The sequence below is a fragment of the Rhinolophus ferrumequinum genome, chromosome 7 (genome assembly GCF_004115265.2).
Source record: "Rhinolophus ferrumequinum isolate MPI-CBG mRhiFer1 chromosome 7, mRhiFer1_v1.p, whole genome shotgun sequence".
Lineage (NCBI taxonomy): Eukaryota > Metazoa > Chordata > Mammalia > Chiroptera > Rhinolophidae > Rhinolophus > Rhinolophus ferrumequinum.
The window spans coordinates 53,012,601-53,038,342 of record NC_046290.1 but is presented as its reverse complement, the minus strand read 5'-3'; the positions used below and the strand labels follow the sequence as shown (position 1 = coordinate 53,038,342).

General features: G+C 37.0%; 1 protein-coding gene across 4 annotated transcripts in view; it reads right to left on the bottom strand.

Moving 5' to 3' along the window:
- ATG10 (autophagy related 10) overlaps window positions 1–25,742 on the bottom strand; it is a 393,520-nt gene that overhangs the window by 70,525 nt on the left and 297,253 nt on the right. For all 4 annotated transcript variants that reach the window (XR_004423559.1, XM_033110956.1, XM_033110957.1 and 1 more), the window contains exon 4: window positions 9,386–9,524. Coding sequence is in view for 3 of the 4 variants with exons in the window: in XM_033110956.1 (XP_032966847.1) it covers window positions 9,386–9,524 (139 nt within the window). In the remaining variant the exon portion in view is untranslated. The remainder of the gene's footprint in view (window positions 1–9,385; window positions 9,525–25,742) is intronic.

The following is a 25,742-nucleotide window of genomic DNA, read 5'->3' as shown; positions in this document are numbered from 1 at the left end:
TAGTAATTCCAAACACAAAATGGAGCTTTCAGATATCCCATTGAAATCAATGAATTAAGATAATCAAATATACAAAGAACCACATCACTGAAACAGAGCTTAAATATGGGACACTTGAAGAATTTTATAATTTTGTATCTGTCTACCTATTTGTGAAAACTAAAGACCCAAACTTTAGCTCAAAATTAAATGCGGGCATAAACAAATACTTGGCTAAGTTCATTAACACATCACGTGCCTTCATATTCATTTCAAGAAACTTTAAGTTTCTTCAATCAGAAATTTTAAGCCCTGTTAAAAGGGTCTATGTTTTCTGTCTGGCCTCAGCCAGAAGAGGCATTACCATACTCGATCAACAACTCTCTAATTTCAGACGCTAGATATTCGACAGCACCAATTTGAACATGCTTAGAAATCTCATTAATCACACAGAGGCTGAGAAGCTCAGTAAAATCCCTTGCATACTTGAAAAAGTGAAGTAGAAGCTGAAATATTTCAGCAGTAACCCACAAAGTGAACATGGTAAATTACGGTCATTTATTTAACAATAAACACTTATTGATACAATAAACACATAGCGCCTACTATGTGTCTCTATCACCTGGAATGGTAATACACATTTGAGCTAACTGAATATTCTATCAGCAACCTAAAATGTCAATGACAAAAGAAGAAGAGACATTGGATGAAAAATAGGATAATTAAAAAATACAATCTTAAGCAACTGCCAGTAGCATTTAATTGAACATTTTCATATAAAACTTCTGGATTGAGTAATAACCTACATGTCAAGTAATCTATATATTACTCAAAACGTGCAGCTTTCTATATTAAATTTCTCAAGGCTATTAGTTTTCATGAACCAAATACCAGTGTGAGATATTTCACTAGCCCTACCTCACTCTAGTGTAAGCACGCTGAAGTCACCTTTATCCTACTGTGCATAGTTTGACAAAAATTTCCTAACACTTAAAATGAAGATTAGAGAAAGTATACATTATTTAGAGTAAGTTTAAGAATAATGTTCTTAATGTGGTCACTAGAAATAAAAAGGAGAGAGTGGATTTTTCAAAATGAAATATGTCATAATTCAATATATTGTCTTCAAGAGAGCTTGAAAGATATAAAAATTCATGTCATACTCTACAGGAAGGCAGAGATGATGCTCCACCAAAGGGGAAAATTCATTTTTGCTTCAGTGACAAAATTACATTGTGATATGAAATGAGTGTTAATTGTTCATGTGCATTCATATCAGCTACGATGCTGGCCAAGTCCACAATTTTTATTTATCCCCACATACATTTTTAGCATTTTGTATCTCTCTTAATCTGAGGAAATCGGAATGAAAATTCCCCAAATACAGATTCTTTTCACTTATGTATGACAACAATTAATTTACTTCATTCATATGTTCCTTAAGTTTTGGTTGTTATTTGAATTACAGCGTCATGCAGTAAAATACATACATACATACATACATACATACATAAACAAACAAAAAAAGAACAGGCGATGGAATTTGAGCCTCAACTCCTTAGTTTTCTATGTACCCTTGAACAAATCATTTAACCCCTCCACACACTCAGTTTTTATGTCTGTGCATGAGGATAATAACAATTTCTACTTTACAATGTTATTGTGAGGATCAAGATATATATAACTCAGCTAGCATTGTTGAAAGGTACTATGTGTCAAGTCCCATTTCTATATTAGCTCACAATCTTCAAACTTTTATGAAGTTGGTATTATTATTATTATTATTATTATTATTATTATCTCAGTTTGTGGGTTTTTTTTTCTTTTCAGATGATGAAAGAAAAGAAACAAAAAGTTCAATATCTTCGCCAAGGTCATACAGTTGGTAAGTAGCAGAGCTAGGAATCAGAACCAAGGCTTTCCAGCTCCGACCGGGTACTTTCACCACTACACAGTATGTCTCTGTACCCAGGAGCTCTTTGTAAACTGTAAAGTGACACACACATATTAGTTGTGTTGTTGCTGTTGCCACTACTAGTCTCCACTGACATTGCCTAATCTAGGAGTATCTAGAATTTTGCCTTTCTAGGTTTTCGTACTAGGCCTGGGCCTGTCCTTTCCCTTATCACTGCATGGACAAACCCAAAGCCCAGCCAAGGCCTCTCTTGATTATTCCAGCTCAAAGTAATGTCTGTCTTCTGAGTCCTGGTAGCAATTTTTTCCCCCAGCTTTATTCAGATATAATGGACATATAACATTGTCATAAGTATAAGGTGTAGAACATGATGATTTGCTATACATATATATAGGGAAATGATTACCACAATAAGGTTAGTTAACACATTTATCATATCAGATACCTTTATTTGGGGGGGGTGTGGAGTGAGAACATTTATAATCTACTTTCTTAGCAACTTTCAAGTATACAATACACTATTGTTAACTACAGTCACCATGCTGTACATTATATCCCTAAAACTTATTCATCTTATAACTGACAGTTTGTACCCTTTGACCATTTCCCCATTTCCCCCACCCCCAGCCTCTAGCAAACACCAATCTACTCTTTGCCTGGTGGCAATTTTTACCTCTCTTACAGCCCTTAACTTATTCTACTTGTTACCATGAATTTCAGACCTGACTTTCCCTCGTTACACTGTAAGCTCCTTGAGGGCATCATCCAAATTTGATTTCCTTTATTCCTCTCTGCATTCCAGAAGCATCTTCATGCCTTGTTCATAAATATTTTCCAGTAGTTGGACAGATGAACATTCAACATTAATCTAGAGCAATTAGCACAATTACTACTAAGAATCAAGACTGAACAATCGTGATAAAAAAAATTTATTGGTTAAACGTTCTGTAATTATAATTTAAAAACCTCATACTTTATATATAAATCCATAGTATTAAGTAGATTCAGATGTAGTGGATACTTATTTTATTTTTCAATAACCAAACATACTTCCAATTTGGGAGAGAAATTCCAAAATAAGTGGAAGCTGGGGCCCCATTTTGCACCATTAAAGCCCAGAGGCACCCCTCATCTTGTCATTCTAACGCCTTTGGTGACTCTGTGATGGACCCTTCCAATAAGTCCTGTACTGGTTACCAGGTTTACTGTTTACTACTGTTTACCAGGTTCAATTATCTACAATTAAGTATACCTAACTATTTTAACCCAAATAAATTGTTTAAAAGTTTTCAAAATTACGAGCCCCAAATTTTTAAATGTTATATATTTATGTAGTAATTTTGAGTAGAAAATAAATGTAAGATGTCTTTTAGTGCATGAGAACGTTGACAAATGTTACAACTGATTTTTATGAGAAATAAAATATGCCCAAAAAACAGCACAAAGAGGAGTAATTTTGAGTCACTTTAAACCAGGGGTGTCCAAACTTTTTCCAACGTTTTTCACCAAGGGCCATATTCGGTAAAATACACAAACAACCGGGCCACTCACTCGAGGTGAAGTACGTATTACCTCACCTTTTTTATTTAAGTAAACTAAATATATTTTTGGAATTTGCTGCGGGCCAATAAAAAATGGATCGCGGGCCGCAGTTGGCCTGCGGGCCACAGTTTGGACACCCCTGCTTTAAACTGTCCACACACTGTGTTAAGAATCATATAATAATGAAAATGATGCTCTAACCTCTCATTTAAATTAAGTTAAACACTTAAGGTAACAGAAATACACACAAGACCTTCTTGAGGAATCTTTTAATCAGAGAATGTCCCAAGGGAAGCAGCATTAGGTCCACAAGATACCTGAGACATCACCTCTGAGGTATTACTCTTCATCAGAACTTTGAAGACCATACCTGCCACCAGATAAATGAAGACCAATGTTCGGTCTACGGGTTCTAAAGCAGAAGACACCGAACTTTCAATCCTATCTAAAGTATGCTGAGGGTTTGATTCCAACCTCTTGGTCTGATACCCCAGTACTGAACATTTTGTATTTCTGGCTCTCTTCAGACATCCTTACTCACAAAACATTGACGTATCCTGCCTGTAGCAGCCACCATTCAACTGGTCTCCTTCCCATGGAGCACGCAGGCTCCACCTTTTCAGCATAGCACCTAGTATATGAACTTGAAGAACTCTGTGACTTTAAAGGAGGAGAAAAGCAATAAACTAGTTTCAAGTTGTGCAGTGAATTTTTTCAGCATATTTTAAAAATAGGCTAATGAGTTTTGTGCTATACACACAGTAGGCATTCATTCATGTATATTTTAGTGGATGTTTCAAACAGGGTTGGTTCTGCCAAGAGTAAGCCAAGAAGTGTTTCTTCCTTTTGGACCACAACACAGACATTTGTGGGTGCAGGAACTCTAATGTATAGTCTCTTGCAGGTAAGAAATTACATCACTGGCTTTTAATGTCTTCTTTCTGGCCTCTGGATCCATTTAAAACCTGTTGCTTTTTCTGTATACGGTGTTTTGTACTAACATGGGTTAGAATAAACCTCTTAGCTAATTAGCTGTTCCTGTAGTTTTGTTTCACATTTTTTCTCACACCTTTTCGTCAATACACTTTTAAATCAGGGCTTGATTTCTCAATGAGATTCTTTTCCCATCATATGTTCTAACCCAGCATCCTACATCTACCCTAACTCCCCACAATGTTTCAAACATGTACATGGTTCAACAAATAATTTTCATTAAATTTCCTCAATTATTTGGACTTTTCAGTTCGAACATATTTTTATTAGTTAAATATTTTTTCATTATTTTTCTTAATAACTTTCACTATAAGTGAAAAAAGTGTAATAACTTCAAATTTCATTTCAATCTCTAGAATCTCTTTTTAATCTCCCAAAATTCATGTTCCATTTCACTACTATGATGTTGGCTAGATTTACTAACTGTTTACATAAATATAAGTGGCACATACAAACTTTCTTGAAGAATCTCTAAAATCAAACAAGACTAAATTATCTGTCAAACCATTTTCTATTTTCTGCTAATTGTAATAATTAACTAGAATCATTTTTGCCTCAGTCTTTAAGTACCTCTCTAATCCACTTTTTCTTTTCCTGTTCAACAAGCTGCCTTAACTATCACTCTACTGCCAATGGTAATTTTCCCTAAAAATGTGTTCTTTCTAGCTCATTTTCTCTAAGAGGTTATTATAAAAACATTAAAATGATGCATTCAACAATACAAAAAAAGCCAAATTCCTCTTCCTAAAATTTCATTCTTCATAATTTTTTCTCCTCCTTCATCTATTCTGTTTTACTTAGTCATAATTTCTGCTCTAGGAAATCCCTCCACTGGTCCCATTCACTTCTGCTCAATCTTTCACTTTTTCTTTATATCCTCCAATCCATTCCCATTCATTATCTCTCCCATAATTTGACCTCAACATATCCTTTCAATCATTTCCTCCACAATCCATCTTAAGGGAACCCCTTCTCCAAACTGGCTTCTCACTGTTCCCCAAATATGCCATGCTCTCTCCAGCCCTTCAGCCTGGCACTCGCCCTTCTCCCTTTCTCCAATGTTTTTCCCAGCCTCTCAAAAGTCAGCCTGTTACCTTCCCTTGCAAGTTGTTGGGCAGAGCTATGTATATTTTACGTTCATTCTCTAACTTTCTCCAACCCCCATCTTTCTTATGTTCCTGTCATTCTCTTCTTTGTACTCCAAAGATCCTCTTGTTCGGACCATAACAAGCCTATTCCTCCTTCTCCTTGATGACTCACACACTGCTCTAATTCCAAACTTCCCATTATTCTTCCTTTGGGCTGACCTTTATCTTGTTTTGGTTTATACTGCCTCTGAGAAGGAGTTATTATTTGGCTATGTCTTTTGCCCTGTTTCTCCATGAGCAGCCGTTAGGCATGTAACAAGTGGACAAATCTTTCACATGAAATATCTAGGTTACATTTTTAATTCTATACCCTTATTCCCTGGGCCAGTAATAGAATGGATCTATAGAAAGAAAAGACATTCAGTTACTGAATGGAAGAAATGTTTCCTTCCCTATTCAAAAGCGGCCCCTCTGACTAATTAAAGAAATATGTCAAAACAGTTCATAAGAAGAACCCATATGTCAGCCAAAGAATTAAATATTTTGAAAATGAGAAGAACCACTTGGTCTATTTTTCATAAGACATTGAGAACAAAGGAAAAGAAGAGGGACAGAGAAGAAATTAATAAGAATTCAAGCTCAAATAAACATGGAAATCTCTAGTTACATTAATCAAAGGGGGAAATATATAAGCTTAGGACTCTGGTGAAACCAAAACAATTATGTATATACCTAAGGTTATTACCACATTTCTGACATTTTTCCATCAGCTTTTGACCAAAGCCAAGTCCCCAAAAGGGAAGATGGAACATAAAAAGTTGACGGAATGGTGGGGAGTACCTAGAAGCCTTTAGCATGGTACAAATAATTCTTTAACACAGTGTGATTCAAAAACAGTGGAAGAAAAAAAACAAAAACAAAAAACAGTGGGCACTTGAAGATATCCATGCTTTGTGAGAAGGAACTTCACAAACTACGAAGCACTACATTCAAATGGCAGGCTATTTATTATCACCTGCCTCTCACCCATTGCTAGGTAGCAAATGGTATTAACCATGTCCCACCACCTCTCCCAAACCTGAAATGACAAGAGTAGTTAGGGAAAGAAAAAGATCGAGTGGCATGTTAGCTGAGTCTCAGGCACTAGTTGGTTGGATGGACATTTGACAATATAGAGGAATAAGACATTATCACAGTCCAATAGATGTGCACTTCAATAAACAGAATTGTACACTTGAAACTAATATAATATTGTATGCCAATTGCAATTGAAAATTTTTTAAAATTATTTTTTAAAAAAGAAAGAAAAGTAAAAGCATCTCATTCCAGCAACTTCTACATAAAGAAAAGGAAAGAACAAAGATTTCTCTGGAATCTAAGCCAGTTGATAAAAGAAAAGGTAATGTCAATTTAAATGGGAATTACTACTTGTTCCCCCCCCAAAAAAAAAAGAGGTACTGGAAGAAAATTCACAGTAAACCAGAGGAACTGATTTTTACTAGCAACCAAATGCAAAAGAAATTCTAAATATCTGCCAAAAACAAGGCTAAGTGAACTATTTCTGATGCAACAACAACAAAAAAAGACCCCTGGGCAAGAAATTTTATAGTCATCCTCCTTTCTAGGTCGGAACTCTCTTAGAATGAGACAAAGAAAAATCTGGACCTGGAATAGGAGAAAGATGTTAGGAATCCACGTACTTCACTGACAGAGATTTGTTTAACACACAGATGAAAACCAGAGAAATCAGATATCACAGAAAAAAAGGAATGGATTGAGGGGAATAAATAAAAAAGTATGACTCCAGAGTAAAGGGCGATACATTTTTAGAATACCCATTAAGTTAAGTTAGGTGGAAAAGAGAAAAGAAATTAATAGAATATGATAAAGGAAAGAACCATTTTTCATGTTTCGCTACAAGAAAACATTCAGTATGCTCTGCGAAGATAAAATTTGATGTTTTAATGTACCTGAACAAGCACTAAATGAACTCTGGAATTAAAAAAATTTCTAATGCTCATTCGCTATAACACAGAATGGGGTGGGGAGGAGAACAAGGAATGCTTCCTAACAAAATCAATGGCTTGTTTTGGTTTTCCTTTATTAAGCATAATAAAGGGAATCTTAAAAGCATATAAATAGAACCCAAGAATGCTAATTTTTTTTAAGGAATAGAAAACCATCGTGAAGAAAAGATCTTAGGAAGTATACAAATTTCATTAAAATATAATTGGACTTGCAGGAACAATTACTGTGCTGTACTGTAAGGGGAGCTGTTGGCACGTAAGAGCAAGGCCCACGTCTGAGCTCATCCAGCAGCCTGGGCAAGACCCACTTCCCGCTAGAAGCAGTCATGTTTCAACACCTCCAATTCCCTAATGCTGACAAGCTAAACAACTTGTTTTGTCTCTGGGAGCTCTTCTCTGGTGATTAACTGCTTATGGTGAATACTAATTATAGGAAAGTACAGTATTGAAGAAGTCATGTCCTATTTCCTCTACCTGCAGCCTCGACGTCTGTGAATCTAGAAGGTACTAGGTAGAGCCATGATAAACCAAAACCAAGAAAGACATTTTCCGCCCCCACTCTGGTAAACAACTGTATCTCCTTTTACTTATTAGTATAACACAGCTCACGGACAAGAAGCCTCCTTTAACCTCTGCGCTCCAAACCCAATAGAATTACAACAAAGTGAGTGTGTTAAAGGCCCATAATAATCATATGGATAAATCTGCAGCGAGAGTTTGTAAATTAGTGAACTCTCAGTGTCCTCAATTCCCCATGTCCCATGTTGAAAATTTACCCCAAATTGTCAGTTCTTAGGAATTGCACCTCAGATTAAAATCTTCTCACCAGGGAGTCTATGAGAATTTGTTCTTGTGTTTTAAATCCTAAGTGCTTTGTTAAACCGCCAACACCGCAAAATTAGAGACCATTAAACAATATAAGGCAGCAAGTGATTAAATCTACCAAATACACATTCAAAGCAGCTTAAGCTACTTTTTAATTAAAAATAAAATATCACTGGCTAAATTCAGATGTCTGAGCTATCCAAAGTTAGAAAGCAGGCTGCTCGAAATGGCAAGTGCTGCTGATAAGACCAGACAGAAAAGGAGACATAGGGTAGGGGTTGGCTGGGGAAGTGGCTCTTGTCCCTGGGCCTGGGACTGGCAGGGCCTCGAAATGCTGACCCAAAATGTTGACCCCCGTGCGGTTGGAGTCCATGAAGCGGAAGTCACACAGCGATGCAGGGTGAAGACTCCATGCGGTTGCAGATTAAATAAGCTTTATTAGCAAAGGCCTCTGAAGAGACAGAGTGTTTCCACCTTCTTGGCAAGAGGAATGAGTTGAGTAACAGCATTGCAGGAAGCTAAGGCACTGGAGATGTATAGATGGCCAAAGGAAATATTAGTGCTGTGTTTCAGTAGAGCTTAAACTAATTGATAAACGGTTCTTGAAATAATTAATTAGCATTGGGGGAAGAAGATATGGGGGCTTTTTTGTTAATGGGATCACTTGAGATGGAAAGAAATTTTTACTGTAAAGTTAGAAGTAAATAAACATTGTAGCTTTAAGTTGTTCTTACTTGTTTAAAGTAAAGGAAAAAAAGGGCCAGGGGGCTTAGTCAACGTTGGGCAGAAGGCCAAGAATCTGAAGATCAGACTTAAGGCTGGGATGATATCATTCACTCTGAAGTCTCGATACTCTCTAAAGCCTGAGAAAAGTTACTGGTAAAACCTTACCTCACCCACAATTTTCTTATTTTTAACTCTATTTTTTTCTCTCTCAAGAATAATTTTCTAAACCTGCTTTCTGCCTTAATATGTAAACGTTATGGATTTACACTGAGCTTCCAACATGGTCTTACCTAAAAAGCTTGCCCTGAAGTAAAGCACAGGCACTTGGTAGCTACAGGAATGTAAGACATGATACTCGTATTTAATCACTTCGGTTGCTGCTGTGGTCTCAGTCACTTCAAAGTCATCCAGGGGTAACTCTAAAGCCTCCTGAAAAAAAGCAAAAACAAAAACAAAATGCGTTTGTCAATTAAAACAAAAAGTACACTAACATGGAGAGAGAAAGATGGGTTTTCTTCTTGCAGAATAACAGTTAAATAAATATAGAACTATGAGGTAAGGAAAAGGGAGTTTCCCACATTAATGTTTAACATTTGAGTCCTGGGTAAATAGTAAAACCAGAAAACATTAGCATTAAGTAATTCCAGATTGTTTTTGAGAGACAAAGCAGGTCTGGGTAAAGAAACAGGAAGGGAAAAAAAAAAAAAAAAGATCTATTGCAAAGGCAACTCAGAAAAATCTTTACTGTTCAATTTTAGCAACAAGATGATGGCTATACAAGCTACCGTCTTCCTTACCTGTGAAAGCTAAAAACATCCTAACAATTGAACAAGAGGCTGTGAAATGTCCCTAAAGATTCTATTGTACTTGCCAAAAGATGATTCATTGTGTGCTGAACAATTCCCAGTTCCATTTTGAATAAGAAAGTTATTTTGCAAGAGGTTGAGTTTGTTAGGTACATTTCAAAACCTGAGCTGAATCTCTCTTCTTTATTATTGTGCTATCTTTGATATGTTTCTACAACAAATCTTTATTTATAATAGAGTAGAAGGCAAATATTAATGTTAGCTTAAATAGGGTTTTGTAAGCAAAGATGGTTATAGCCAGTTCGTGTCTCACCTAATCATTCTTTACTGGTTGATTTTTTTATGATGTGTTGGGTTTCTTAAGAATGTATCTTAATGTTTAGAAGCAATTAAATAGACATGTTGAGTCTGGTTCAACCCACATTCATTTATTTATTTGTATTGAAGAATTTCCTTTGAAATTAAGTTAGTAGAAGGAAAGAAACAGTTGGTTTGGCTCATTTCTATCTCTCATTAAAACAGCAACAATGACAATGAACAATCGGAACGAGCTACAGGTAAGATTTCAAACTTTATCAATGTGAAATAAGGTTTCCTGTGGAGATACGTAAAGTCACAGACTGCTTTCCAGATCTGTCTCTGCTTTACTAATTCCCCATTCACCACCAATTCATTGGGGGAAATATTACACTAGATAAATCACAACTGGAGATAGTTACAAAATAGTTTTTCACTAAATTCTAGTAAATACTATCAATTAAGCACAATGAATTAAATAACCAGAGAGAAATCACTGAACTAAATATTCCAGTACAGAAAATTAATACACTAGCAAGAAAGAGGTTTTTCTGTTTGTTTATTGAAATTTGTATTAGGCAAAGGTATCTATACCATCTTTTAAGGCAATTCTTTTAACCAAATTCTTTCTTTTTGGTCAACAATTGACTTGTTTAGCATTTGTAATTTCTTCTCTTTCTTAACATTACAAAACATTACATCTTTGTGATAAAAAATAATTACAAACACTAAACAAGTACATAAAATAAAAAGTAAAATTCCCCTCAACCCAGCAGTTCTATACCTCAGATTTGTAACCATTTGTAACAGGTCACTGTGTATTTTTTCAGACTTATTTCTACTTCTTAGCCTACAAATACACACACACACACACACACACACACACACACACACACACAACTACTGCCGGTTAAATCTCGCTATATATACATATGGTCCTTGATTTGCTGTTTCACTTGTGGGCATCCTACCCTGTGCTGCCATGTCAGGGCTATAGATTTCGATCCTTTTAATGGTTTTACTGTGTTCCATTGTATGACTATGCCATAGGTTTTATTTTTTTAACATTTCTATATTGCTGATATTTTAGGTTGCTTATAATTTTCTGCTACTACAACCAATGCTGCGATGAATATCTTAGCACATATGGCCTTCTGCACCTCTGGTTTTCTGTGGTACAGATGCCTAAGGGCAGCATTACTGTATGAAAGGATATGTGCATTTTAAATTTTGATACTTCCAATCTGTCCTCAGAAGATGGCTGTATCAATTTATAGTCTCAACAAAAAGTATGAGATTGTCCTTTCCCATATCCCACAAATACTGAATGTTATTTTTGCTTTTCCTTTTTGCCTATTTGATGAATTTTTAAATGTCAATTTTTTTGTTTAATTTCTAGGTTCTTGATTATTAGTAAAAGTGAACATCTATTCATGTTTGCTGGTAATTTGTATTCTTCTGTGATTATCCTTTCTTATCCTTTGCCTATTTTTGTGATATTCAGTGTTCATTTTCCTCATTGAATTATATAAATTATTTGTATTTAATTTATATAATTCCAAGGAATTAGAAATAATAACTCCATTTGAGATATAGGCATAGATAAACAGGTGTGCAAGAATGTGTGATAAGTATACGTGTAATGCATAAAACATTTTCACTCAGGTTTCTTTTAACTTTGTTTCTTGTACATTTTATCTCTTTTTTCTTCCTTTTTATGCTTTTTATGTAGTTAAATCTGTACATTTTCTATTTGCAGCTACTGAGTTGCCTAACTTCATCAGAAGGCATCCTGCTATGAAGTCACCTCTATAAATTTATAAAAATGTTTAACTCCTTTTTTCTACACGCACATATTCTCAGCCACACATTTTATTAGTTTCAGGTGTACAAAAGAACATAATGATTAGACATTTATACACCTCACGAAATGATAACCCCAACAAGTTTACTACCCACCTGACACCTGCACACACATTTTAAAATTTACATGTAGACAATGAATCCATCTGAATTTTGTTTTTGTATATGGTGTGAGGTAGGAATTTTTCTCAGATTATTTCTTATAGTCCAGTAGTTCATTTTTCCCATTGATTTTTAATGCCACCTTTACTATAAATTAGATTTGTGTGTGTGTGTGTGTGTGTGTGTGTGTGTATTCATTCCCTATTCTTCTCTATTGAGATATTTCTTCTTAGATCCTCAATGCTCAGTTCTTAAGTAGATACTGAATTGGGTCATTAATTTTTGCAGAATACTACAGAATTATACTGCCTGAGACTCAGTCCTGATAGGGAGGATAAAATTCCTGGAAAGAATGTCCTTCACCCAAACTCAAATTAAGCACTCAGGTGTGTGTTGGGGTTGACACTAGGGACTTGCAACTGGTGATCAATTAGACATAGATCTAGGTTCTCTGGAACAATTAGGAGGGCCAAGGAATAAGAGAGAGGGGCCAGAACAAGTTTCCTGAAGAGCCTATTAGTGGTTTCACTCCAGTCAATGTCCTCACTGGCAGCTGCGTGCCTCGTGGGATTTGAAGGCTGGAGCGCTTGTCCTCTAATTGAGAGTGCTGCTGTGTCACCCAGCCTCTTGCTCTGGGCAGCCATCTATGGGAAACGACATTTTTACATACTTACCTCATATTCAATGAATTTGAATCCTTGGTCTGTGTCTGCGAGGCTCTTGCCATCATTTGTGTTCACCTTTATGATACCCACACAAATATCACCCCCTGAAGCCATGCAAGTCGGAAATCACAGACTTCCATATATTTTCTGCTTCCCTTTCCAAAAGTGTCAGATAGCGTTAGAACGTCAAGACTAAGAGTCCTTTCTTATTCATCTTTGTATTCCCAGAGACTCAAACACAGAGCTGAGAACCATAGTAAGCAATATTTTCTACTTCAGTAGCAGATCTGTTTCCTCCCACCTAAGTATACTATAACACACTTCATAGATAATTTGCCAGCAACCTCACCCCCAGCCCAAGTTTGAAAATAAGTAAATGGTGGAGTAAAAATACAAAAGATCACCAAAGATGACATATAAATGACAATAAGCATATGAAAAAGATGTTCAACATCATTAGCCATTAGGGAAATGCAAATTAAAACTACAATGAGATAACACTGCATATCTATCAGAATGGCTAAAATAACAAATAGTGACATCTTCAAATGTTGGTGAAGATGCAGAGAAACTAAATCATGGAATATAAAACCATACATCAGTTTCTTATAAAACTAAACATGTACTTACCACACAATCTGCCAATTACACTCTTGGATATTTATCCCAGAGAAATGAAAAATCTGTACACAAATTTTCATAGCAGTTTTATTCAGCATAGCCAAAAACTTGAGACTGTTCAGCTGTCCTTCCACAGGTCATTGTTAAACAAATTGTAGTACATTATTCCACACTACTCAGCAATGAAAAGAGCAAACTTGATACACACAACCACCTGGGTGAATCTTCCAGGAATTCCAAAAAGAATAAAATGCCTAGAAATAAATTTAACCAAGGAAGTAAAAGACCTATACTTGGAAAACTGTAAGACATTGAAGAAAGAAATTGAGGAAGATACAAATAAATGGAAGGCTACACTGTGGTCATGGATAGGGAGAATTAATATCATTAAAATGTCCATACTACCCCAAGCAATCTACAGATTCCATGCAACCCCTATCAAAATACCAATGGTATTTTTCACAGAACTGGAACAAATAATCCTAAAATTTATATGTAACCACAAAAGACCCTGAATAGTCAAATCAATATTGAGAAAGAAGCACAAAGTTGGAGGTATCATACTACGTGATATCAAACTATACTACAGTGTTCCCCCAAAAATAAGACCTAGATGGAGCATCAGCTCTAATGAGTCTTTGGAGCAAAAATTAATATAAGACCCGGTCCTATTTTACTATAAGACTGGGAATATAATATAATATAACATAATATAATGTAATATAATAAATATAATACTGGGTCTTATATTAATATTTGCTCCAAAAGACACATTAGAGCTGATTGTCCAGCTAGGTCTTTCCAAACACAGTAAAAGGCTATCATCATCAAAACAGCATGGTATTTGCATAAAAACAGACACAGATCAATGAAACAGAATAGAGTACCCAGAAATAAGTCCATGCCTATATGGTTAACTAATCTATGATGAAGGAAGAAAGGATATACAAGAATATATGGTTTCTTCAATAAACAGTGTTGAAAAACTATACAGACGCATGCAAAAAAATGAAACTAGACCACTTTCTTGCACCATATATGTAAGAATAAACTCGAAAAAGGATTAAATACTTAAATGTAAGACCCAAAACTATAAAACTCCTAGAAGAAAACATAGGCAGTAAAATCTTTGACATCATTTTCAGCAATATTTTTTTTATATGTCTCCCAAGCAAGGGAAACAAAAGAAAAGTAAGCAAATATAAGTACATCTAACTAAAAAGTTTTTGCACAGCAAAGGAAATCATCAACAAAGTGAAAAGACAACTTACTAAATGGGAGAAGACATTCATCAATAATACATCAGATAAAGGGTTAATATCCAAATATATAATGATCTCATACAACTTAACACCGAAAAAACCCCCAAAACAACCTGATCAAAAAAATGGGCAGAGCACCAGAATAGACATTTCTCCAAAAGGACATACAGATGGCCAATAGACATATGAAAAGATGCTCAACATCACTAATCATCAGGAAAATGCAAATTAAAACCATAATGAGACATCACTTCACACCTGTCATATGGCTATCATCAATAAATCAACAAACAACAAGTGTTGGAGAGAATGTGGAGAAAAGGGAACCCTTGTGCACTGGTGGTAGGATTGAAAATTGGTGCATCCACTACAGAAGACAGTATGGAGGCTACTTAAAAAATTAAAAATAGAACTACCACATGACCCAGCAATTCTACTTCTAGGTATTTATCCAAAGAAATCCAAAACATTATTTCGAAAAGACATAGGTATATACATATTCATTGCAGCATTATTTACAATAGCCAAGATATAGAAGCAACCTAAATGTCCACAGATAGATGATTAGATGAAGAAGTGGTACATATATGCAATGGAATATTACTCAGCCATAAAAAGAATGAAATGTTGCCATTTGCAACATGGATAGACCTAGAGGGCATTGTACTAAGTGAAGTATGTCAGACAGAGTAAGACAAATACCATATGATTTCATTTACATGCGGAATCTAAAAAAAACTAAATAAATGAACAAAACAGAAACTCATAGATACAGAGAACAAATTGGTGGTCACCAGAGAGAAGGGGGTTGCGGGGATGGGTGAAAAAGGTAAAAGGGATTAAAAAGTAAAAATTTTCAGTTACTAAAATAGTCACGGGGATGTAAACTACAGCATAGGGAATATAGTCAATAACATTGTAATAGCTACAAATGGTGTCAGATGGGTACTAGGCTTATCAGGGTGATCACTTCATACAGTATATAAATGTCTGATCACTATGCTGTATATCTGAAACAAATATAATATTGTATGTCAACTGTATTGAAAAATAAAATAAAACATTTTGGAATAAAACAAAGAGGTTACAGACCGTATGTTTCCATTTATATAATATTTTTGAAATAACAAATTTAGAAATGAAGAACAGAGAGAAGATCAGTTTTGGAGGGGTGGTATGGAGGGAAGTGGGTATGGTTACAAAAGAGCAACATGAGGAATCCTTGTGGTGATGGAACCATTCTGTATCTTGACTGTGGTGGTGGATACCCAAAACTCCACATGTGATAAAACTCTGGAGAACCAAATACACACACGCACATGCACACACACACACACACACTCACACATAAGTAAAACTGGAGAAGTCTGAATCAGATCAGTGAATTGTATCCATGCCAATATCCTGACTGTGCTATTATACTATAGTTCTGCAAGATGTTACCACTGGGGGAAATTGGGTAAAGGGTACATGGGATCTTTCTCATTATTTCTTATTACTGCATGTAAATGTACAGTTCTCTCAAATTTTTCAATTAAAAAATGAAAAGGAAAGAAAGAGTGAAGCAATTTGAGGCTTGTTAAAAACAAAATAAAATTTCAAGGACCTCAAGTGCTAACAGTACAGATGGCAAAGGGATTATGTTGATAAAGAGTGTCTAAGATCTGGGATTTGCTTTATAGTCACACAGGAGAGGGGTCAGAGGAGGGAGGTGTGGGAGGGGCATGACTGGTAACGGGGTGATGATGTTAGAGGTTGCTTGATGGGTCCATGGGTATTCATTATCATACTCTTCTGTCTACTTTTGTGAATACTTTAAATTCTCTAACATAAAAAAAAATAATGATAACAAATATTTCTGATTCCACGTTACAGCATACAGAATCACAGAACTCTAATAGTGAAAGGAACTTGAGTCATTCCACCTAGCCCAACAGTCATCTAGCAGATATGAACAAGGCCCAGAAGGGTTGGTGGTTTACCCAATGTCAACCAGGTAGTTAGAGGCCCAGGTAGGCATAGAGCCCATGTCTACTGACACTCAAACCATTGTTCTTTGTACAATGCCACTTCTTCACTCTTACTATACTTAATCTGTTCCAATACTCTGGACAACATAATATTAACATTTTGGGTAAGTTTGATAATATTTTATTATTTTTATTCTCTTATTATGTTTTTAAAAGGACTTGGGTATACTTAATTTGATATTAAGAATGATTAGAAAAAGAGTCACAGGTATACTTATTTTCCTCAAAATGTTGCTATCTCATTAAATGAGAAGATACCTGTGTTTAGAAAATTACATTCATTCAAGGAGCTAAAAGATTAAGTGGTTCACATTAATTATAGAAACCTTGATTTTATTGAATTCAATTAACAATAAGTTGACAGTGATCTCTCACTTAGAAAATCTGATATGAATTAAGCTTTACAACTAAATCCATTAAACAGGGATCATGCTGGAGACATTTCATAGATATTTTATTGAAAGCAAACCCAAATAGTATATTGGGCTTAGGAAATGAGATCCATATCTCTATTTAGCCTGCAGGAAAAAGTAATTGAAAGAAGGAAAACTTTTCTTCTATCACTAAAAATCTCTATTACTGTTACTGAGCGAACATAACTAATGAGCTTTATTCATATTGTCCCTTGAGGGAATGAGAGTCTATTTGTTTATCTTCTACCAGTCAGGTCTTTAATTCAAACCTAACATTAATGGGCCAGAATCATAGCCAAGAAGCCAGAGTGACATAGAGGAAGTGCTGGTTCTGAGACAGACTTTAGCTGGATCCATGTGTAGACACATAAGCCATCTAATCATAATGGGAGAAAGGGCTATGTAACAAACTGTGATTTTCCTGAGCCAACAGCCTAATATTTTCAGAAGTGAGGAAGACTGTCGAAGCCTTTGACAAACCAATGAAACAAAACAATGCCTCAAGAAGGAAAGAATTTTAATTATTAAAACATTTAAGGTGAATCATAAAAATAACCTATGTGAGACTTTCCGTAATCAGGCCCTTTGTTGTTTCACATGCTTATCATTTGATATTGAGATGGTCTTTTCACTATCTTTACTCCTAGATGACCTGTGTGGCTTTGAGTAAGTGACTGTCACAAGAACCTTTGCGAGTGATGGCATTCTTTTAGCAACTGTGAATGGAGTATCTGGTAGATAAGAGAGGGTTCACCACAGGCAGCCATGTGTCTGACAGCATCCGGGGTGACAGTGAGACAACAAGGAGTGTTCACAGAGATGATCCCAAGAATACCATCTCAGTAAAGGCTCCCTCCTTCTCAGTAATATTATCACCACTACTTCTGATTTTTGAAGAAAAAGGAAAATAAAGAGACACCATTCATTGCTCTCCCAGTTCCATCAGAGGGGAGTGAATTAGCGTCAGCATGGCCAATATGTGTTCTCACTGAGAGAAAGACTCTGTCTCCTGTGGGATTAAATCCTTCTCTCCAGCCTGGCATGCTCAAGGGCAAAGCAGGAGGGAGGGGATGCAGAAACCCTCCAAAACACATCTGGCCAATTTCTGGATGTTTGTATCTGGCTCCATCGTGTTTCTTAGGCCGTTTCCTTTAGGACTGTGCGGGAGACAGGAAGACAGCTTGAGCTCAGAGCCGGGCAGCTAGCAAATAGGCTGAGTACATGCGGTCCACGGAAGAGGCTGTCTCTTAGATTCCATGCTAGAGACACAAGTTCCCTGGCAGGAGGGAAGAGTCATAATGCTTCATAGCACCTATTGTATGCCAATGACAATTCGTCCGTAAATCAGAAAAATAGATAAAAAGCATTGTGTTCCTAGAAAAAAATCAGAAGGGCTCAGAAGGACTTTTTAAAAGAAAAGTTAAGTTCTTATTTATTTTTTTAAGACTCCTCAGCCATTAAAGCCAAAGAATTAACAGGATAAAGGATTTGACAATCAGAAATTCCTTATGGAGATCATGACTAACTAACGGAAGAGGGAAAGACTTGTACCTGGTATTCTGAGCTTCAGAATCAGTCAAATGTGTTTCTATTCAGAGCTCCCTTTCTTTGCATGTTACATAAGAAAGACCAGTGTCAGTTATGAGAGTTTATAGTTTTATAAGCACATTTATGCACATTATGTCATTTGCTCTCCTGCTCTAGGAGGAAAGCCCAAGGTCACCCAGCAAGTAAGAAACAGAGCTGGGGCATTCACCTAAGCCCCTACCCCCAAGCCCACTCCTTCACTTCTCAAAAACTGTCAGATTTGGGAGGGTAAGGAATGTTAAATATGTGTCTTCTTGGGCTCCACCCTCAAATTTCTGCTTTTGAATTCAGTAGTTCTGGGATGGGACTTAAGAATCCACCTTGTTTACAACATTCCAGGTGATGCTAATCCAGGTGACCAGCACACCACTCCAGGAAGCCTTGTCTCACATAGATGCGGAGGGTCTACTTTGGGATTCTTTACTTAAGATAACATAGTCTATGGGACCATCAGAAAAGCCCAGTTCCCAAGACTCAAAATTATGCCCTAAACCAATTTGCCCTCACTGGCTTCTCATCTCATTTGGTCTTCTCTCCATGGGATCCCAATGCATCTCCACTAAACTGAGACATCAGCTCACCACCCCCACTCCCACGGACGGAGGATCTTTCACTGGCCTTTTCCTTTATTTCCTCCTATCCAAAAAAACCCTTCATTTTCTCCTTTTTCTTTTGATTGATTGATTAATTCTTGCTAAAGTAACAATGGACATTAATGCAAAGACTATATCACCCCTTATTCAATTATGACATTCAGCAGCAGAATGGTAGCTGGTAACATTAATCAAAAGGAGTAAATTTTGTACCATGCATGTAACCACTAATGTGTAAGACTTGCCTTGTAAGTATTCTAGGTTTTAACTCCAGAGCCAGGAAATTCTACTCTGTGCTACAGGGTAAATCAGTTTCCATTAGGTTCATCTTTGCATAAAATTAAGAAACAAGAGTCATTTTTTATATAACATCCTTTGCAAAGTATGAACCAATGTACTGTCTTCAGATTTCTCTTTTCCATATTAAAAAAAAAAGTCTTGGTCCTTCTAATTTTTCTTATATCCCTAGTGCTAGAGTTCTGTAAACATTTTCTTAAAGGACCAGCCATATAATAAGTAATTCAGGCTTTTGGGGCACAAGGTCTCTGCTAGTGTCGTATGAACGCAGCTGTCAGCAACAAGTTAACAAATGGAAGTGGTTATACTCCAGTGAAACTTCATTTACAAACACAAGCTTCAGTCCGTGGACCTCAGTTTGCCCATCTATACAAGTCCATCTTAAGGTCTTCTTTAATCCCATCTTATGGTAGTTTTAGAAGTAGTAAGCAGAATCTTATTAAGGGACCTGCATCTCTACTTGGTGAACTTTTGCTCTCTTTTTAATTTTTTTCTATCTTCGGGTGTCACATTAGATTTCCTGAAGGGATGATAAATTATGAGCCTTAAAAGAATGATGATCATTGAATCCAATAGGCTGAGGTTTGGCTGCAGTCATTTTCTAAAGTAAGAGAGAGCAGTACCCTAATTTAAACAAGTGAGATTTTTAAATGTCTTGATGAATAAACTGCAAATTCCTTCAGCATATGAATAAACTTCTATACTCAAATCCACAAGTGAGTAAATTTCACTGCCAAAGAGTGAAAATGATAAGGTCTTGATAAATAGACCAAAAGAAAGCACTGTGGTAATTCAGAGGGTTGTATATCCTACTGCATGAACTCACCATGGGCACAGGAAATGTCACATCTAGGAAGGAGCAGAGAACTATTCTGAAGGATCACCTAAGCCATCAGCTTCTTCCCCTTCCTCAGAACCATCTCTGGATTAGGTGGATGTGAAAGCCCCTGGTAGGGGCTTTCCTGCCAGGAGGATCCTTTAAAGAGTTCCGCAAGTCCCTACCCATGCCAGGCACTGTGCTTGTGCCAGGACAAAGACACGGTGCTGCATTTAAATAATACGAAGTGTGTGTGATCAAAAGCTGGAGTGAATGTTTAAATAAAAAGAATTACTAGAGTAAAAGGCACATTGCCGTTAATCCCTCTCAAAATACTCCCCCTTGCTTCCAATACACTTATCCCATCGTTCTTGCCACTTTCTGAAGCAGTTCTAGAAGTCCTCTTTTTTGAGTGTCTTTAGTTGCGCTGTCGTGGCTGCCTCCATGTCCTGAATTGATTCAAAACATTTACCTTTCATAGTCATTTTGGTTTTGGGTAAGAGTTAGAAGTCACACGGCACCAGATCAGTGAATAAGGTGGATGAGGATGCACCATAATGTTTTCCTTTGACAGAAATTGCCAGAAGCCAAGTGTGACATGGTGAGTTGTCATGATGGAGGATGAGGTAAAGACATTCATGAAAGAGGACTTCCAGAACTGTTTCAGAAAGTGACAAGAACGATGGGATAAGTGTGTTCAAAGTGAGGGGGATTATTTTGAGGGGGATAAATGACAATGTGTCTTTTATTGTAATATATATATTTTTTATTTAAACATCCATGGTATCGTTTGATCATACCATATACTATTTCAGCAGCAATAAGAGAACAATGGAAGTTCTCATCTTTCCACTGGGGTGTAAGGATTCATTCAAAAATTTCATATAAAATCATTTAGATATTAGAGAAGAAGAGTACAGTCAAACGTGGCAAAGGGCATGGAATCTGAAGTTAGACCTGCGTTCAATTCCTAGCTCTGGCACTCACTGGATGGGCAGATCTCTTAATCCCTCTAAGCCTCAGTTTCCTTTCTTGTTCAATGATGGTACTTTCTACCCACTTTTCCTTTGTTTAGAGTGTTATTAAACAAGATCAAGTGTAAAACTGTCTGTCTCATAGGAGGTATATTGATTAACTTACTCATTCACTCATCAAATGTTACAGGGTATCTTCTATGTTCTAGAACAGGGGTCGGCAAACATTTTCTTAATGGGGCAGACAGTAAATATTGTAAGCTTTCTGCATTGTATGTGTCTGTCAAAACCATTTAACTTTGTCATTGTAGCATGAAAGCAGCCTAGACAATATGTAAATTAATGAGTGTGGCTTTGTCCCAATAAAATGTTATTTATGGACACTAAAATTTAAATTTCAGATAACGCTAATGCCATGATACACTATTCTTCTGATTCTTTTTCAACCACACAGAAAGTATAAAAAACCAGTCTTAGCTTGCATACACAAATAGGCAGTAGCCATAACTTCCGAGCCTTGTTCTAGACACTGACCCAGTGGCTGGAAGCAGTGGGAAGAACAACAGACATCGTGCCCTAAAGGGAGGAGAGATGTTCAATAATCACACAAATAACAATACAATATCATCACAGTAAGTGCTACTAGAAAAAATGCACATAGCCCCCAGAGTATATATAATTTTACCACATCTATAAATTTGGCGTGTGAGACTTTAACCATTTTTATCTCAGCTCTTTCAGGTATAAACCTGTTGTATGTAGCACTGACCCTTTTTAATGTGCTAATCACATTTCCCAAGGTTTATTTTTAGTTCGACGACCATAACATCCACCCAGACAGATTTTTAGGAACGCTTTTATTATCCAAGTTCACCAGACTGCCTTATCACCTAGGGTCTGTCACCCCCGTTACCTTTAACCCTTTTACCGCCCCCATGTCTTCCTAACGAACTTCTTGCAGCCCATTAAAACATCTCCTTGTACACTTTGCTTTGTTCACTACACGTCCTCCTACCCTCAGCAATAGTTTCTGCTTGAGAACGCCTCTCAAGTTTCTTTCTCAGCTTTGCTCACACACACATATGTGTGCACACATGTGAGGCGTGTGTGTGGACAGAGCACATACACATTTGTTCACTAATGCTCACCGAGCATGTACTGCACCGGGCTTGGTGCCACCACTGGAGCGATGCTGGGAAATAAAACAGACACAATCTTTGCTCTCACATAGCGTATAACGAGAAGGAGGGTGGGGGAAAATCAAATCATTGCATAGACAATTATTTGATTATATTGCTGCAAGTGCTATAAGAGTGTAAGGATGCATCTTCGGGCCTTACCTGGTCTGAGGTCAGGGAATGGCTTCTCCTGCTATGGCAACACACACAGCCCTTAGAATGGGAGTGCCTGGACGCCAGGGCGTGCGCCTGTCTTACTCACTCAGGTATCCTAAGCATCCTGAACTGTACTGGACAAATAGTAGGCATTCAAACAGTATTTGTTAAATAAGATAAATGGAGCGTGTCTAACCTGTTGCCATTTCCATCTCCTATAAATCAGAGGTCTATGAACATTTTTTGACTGTCACTCCAGGAGTCAAAAAATTTAAGCACTTATCTTTAATATGTGTATATTTACCTTTTGATCAATTATGAACCTGTATTTCTGTAGAATACACCATATATATTATAAAACAGGTTAAAATGGAAAACCTTAAAGGATGAGACAAAGATGAAAGAAAAATATCTCCCAGGTAATTATTTTAGTTAGGTGACGGTCTGGGTACTGACAGCAGTGGCCTTCCCACCCCGCTCTTTTTTCTGAGCATTAAAGGACCCTGGCTGTCCCCTTGCCCTCATGCCATCTATGGGCCTCTTGCCCATTTTGCACTCAGCTTTCTGGTCTAGTGGTTGAGGCTGAATACTGTTGCGAAAATGTTGATTTTTAAAGTATCTGTTGAAAAAGTTACCCCTTCAAAATGGTCACACAGATAAATAGCATGCAAATCAGCACCCAGTTTCCTGCCTTTCACGGGGCCCCTGGCTTCAGAGCCAGTGCTGCCCAGAGCCAGGCCTGATCACAATCCTAGGTGATCAGACATCCAGACTCCAAACGCAGGATCCTGCCTGCCGAGCAGTCCTGCCTCTCTCTCCTACACTTAAGGGCAGCAGCCTTAATTCAAAACCGACTCTGAAGAGCCAGAGGTGATTTCCTTTCTCTTTCTCTCGATAAAGAATCCCATCCTAATCTGCACCTAGACAAACAGCCCGGGGTGCCAAAGGTGTAAATCAACACGGTAAATAAAGTATTACAGACATATATAGTTATTTTATTTATTAATAGTGAAGATACTTTCTTCACCAGTAATATTTTAATGAAAGCAATTTGAATATGCTTTACTTTTTGGTTTTGTTTTAAATCTTAATTGTGATACACACAGCATTTCAAAGGTTTTTTTTTTTGTTTTTTTTTTTGATAGTGATTGTAATGGTAGCGATAGCTAAGAAAGATCCACAGATCCACATAGAAGACGTCTGTCACTGGCTGTGCTTAGCAAATCATGACGCTCACATTTCAATCCCCTTCTGTAGTTGTTAGAGGTTGCTCTTCATATTCTAGATGCTTTTCAGTGAGTTGTTAACCAACACAGATGGCTTCATGCTACCATCAGGCGCAACATACATGCAGGTCGAGGGTCATTATTAACAACAGTAAATATAAAGCCTATCTCACGTAATCTTAACTTCAAATTTGGAGAGCCATTTTTTGAAAGATTTGCTTATACTGCTGTTTTTACATACTCCTACACTTTTGTTCGTTAGAGTTTTCCCTTTTTTTTAAAGGAGGAATCTTTAAAGCCCATAGTCTGTAGGGCTGTTAAGAAGGAGTGTGTTAACTCAGACTGGATGGTAGCATCCAGGGTAATGCAGGGTATAGTAACTGCAGTGTGTAAGAAGCCCCTGAAGGAGCGAAGCCACCACTGCCAGTTCCTTCCTATCTTCTGGCTACCACTGCTGCCTTTCTGTTGTCTTGAGCAACACATGCGATACCTGGTCATCTGACAAACGAACTGCATGAAGACCCAGCAAGAGTCCATGTTTATATATTAGTAAAGCTTCATTTAAAAAGTCAGTATCAATAGTGGCCCTACTGTGATTTCCCACATGGCAGTGGATTGTTTTGCAAGCCCTCTAGCTGCATGCATCCTTTAAAGACTCTATGCTGTCACTCAGACCATTGTCAAACAAAATTATGAAGAAGGCAAAATTGATCTTTGGCATCCCCTACATCTATCTTGTCATGACCTTGTTTTCCTCTTTCATACAAAGCTCCCAAATCCAACCCTTCTGATCTGATCTGCAGAGGAAAGGGACCTGATACATTTAACAACAAAACGTTACAGGCTGGACGTTAGCCTGCCAAGAGTCTTTGCCATTGAGAAGTTTTCCTGAACAGGAAAATCTTGATGAATCACTGACTGTGCAGGTTCTGTACCAGAGAACAGGACAGGGTGAAGAGGGGATCGTGGGGCAGCAGCGGTGGCTTCTCTGGCACGCGTCAGAACAAACCCTAGGGACGACTGGCCTGCTGTACTGAGAAGGCCAGCCCTGCCAAGGCAGGTGCAAAGGGACATGTGGACATCGCCAATGTCTCATGATCTGTCTCTGAGGAGACAGAAATTGTTCCTGGAAGGACCTGCGTATGACTTCCAATTGCTGGACCCCCAGGTCTCCCTATTACCAATCCTGGGCATTCAACCACTTTTTCTATTTATAATGCTAATGATAAATCAACATGAAACAGAAGTTTCTAAAGAAAATAAAAGAAGCTTATGCTGGTAATGCTGAATTAATGTATTTTTCTGGTTACTTATAATGATAAAGAATTATTTGCATACTAAGAAACGTGCTAATTTTATTAAAGGGCTATTAGATAAGGCTTTTAGACTAACTTGCAGCATCCTAAAAATTATACAGAATGACTTGATTTGTCAGTTCTAACCTCTTTGGAATCGTTTGCCTGCACAGTTGCCACACTTAGAGGAAAAACCAAATCCAGAACTGACTTGTTTCCTAAATGAATTGGGAAGTTGTTGTGAAGAAGCATCTGCTACTTTATTGCAGTCATGTAAAAGCATTCTTGTGCCGCTATAAGGGACGATTGAGCAGATGTTTTAGAGCACTATACCCACAGCAATACGTGTATCATAAAAAGGATAAGGAGCTACAACGTAATTAATGATTTCAGTTCCTCTACAAACAAATTTCACTTTTTAAAAAATAGATTTAAAGTTGTGTCAAGAACTTTAACTTGTAACTC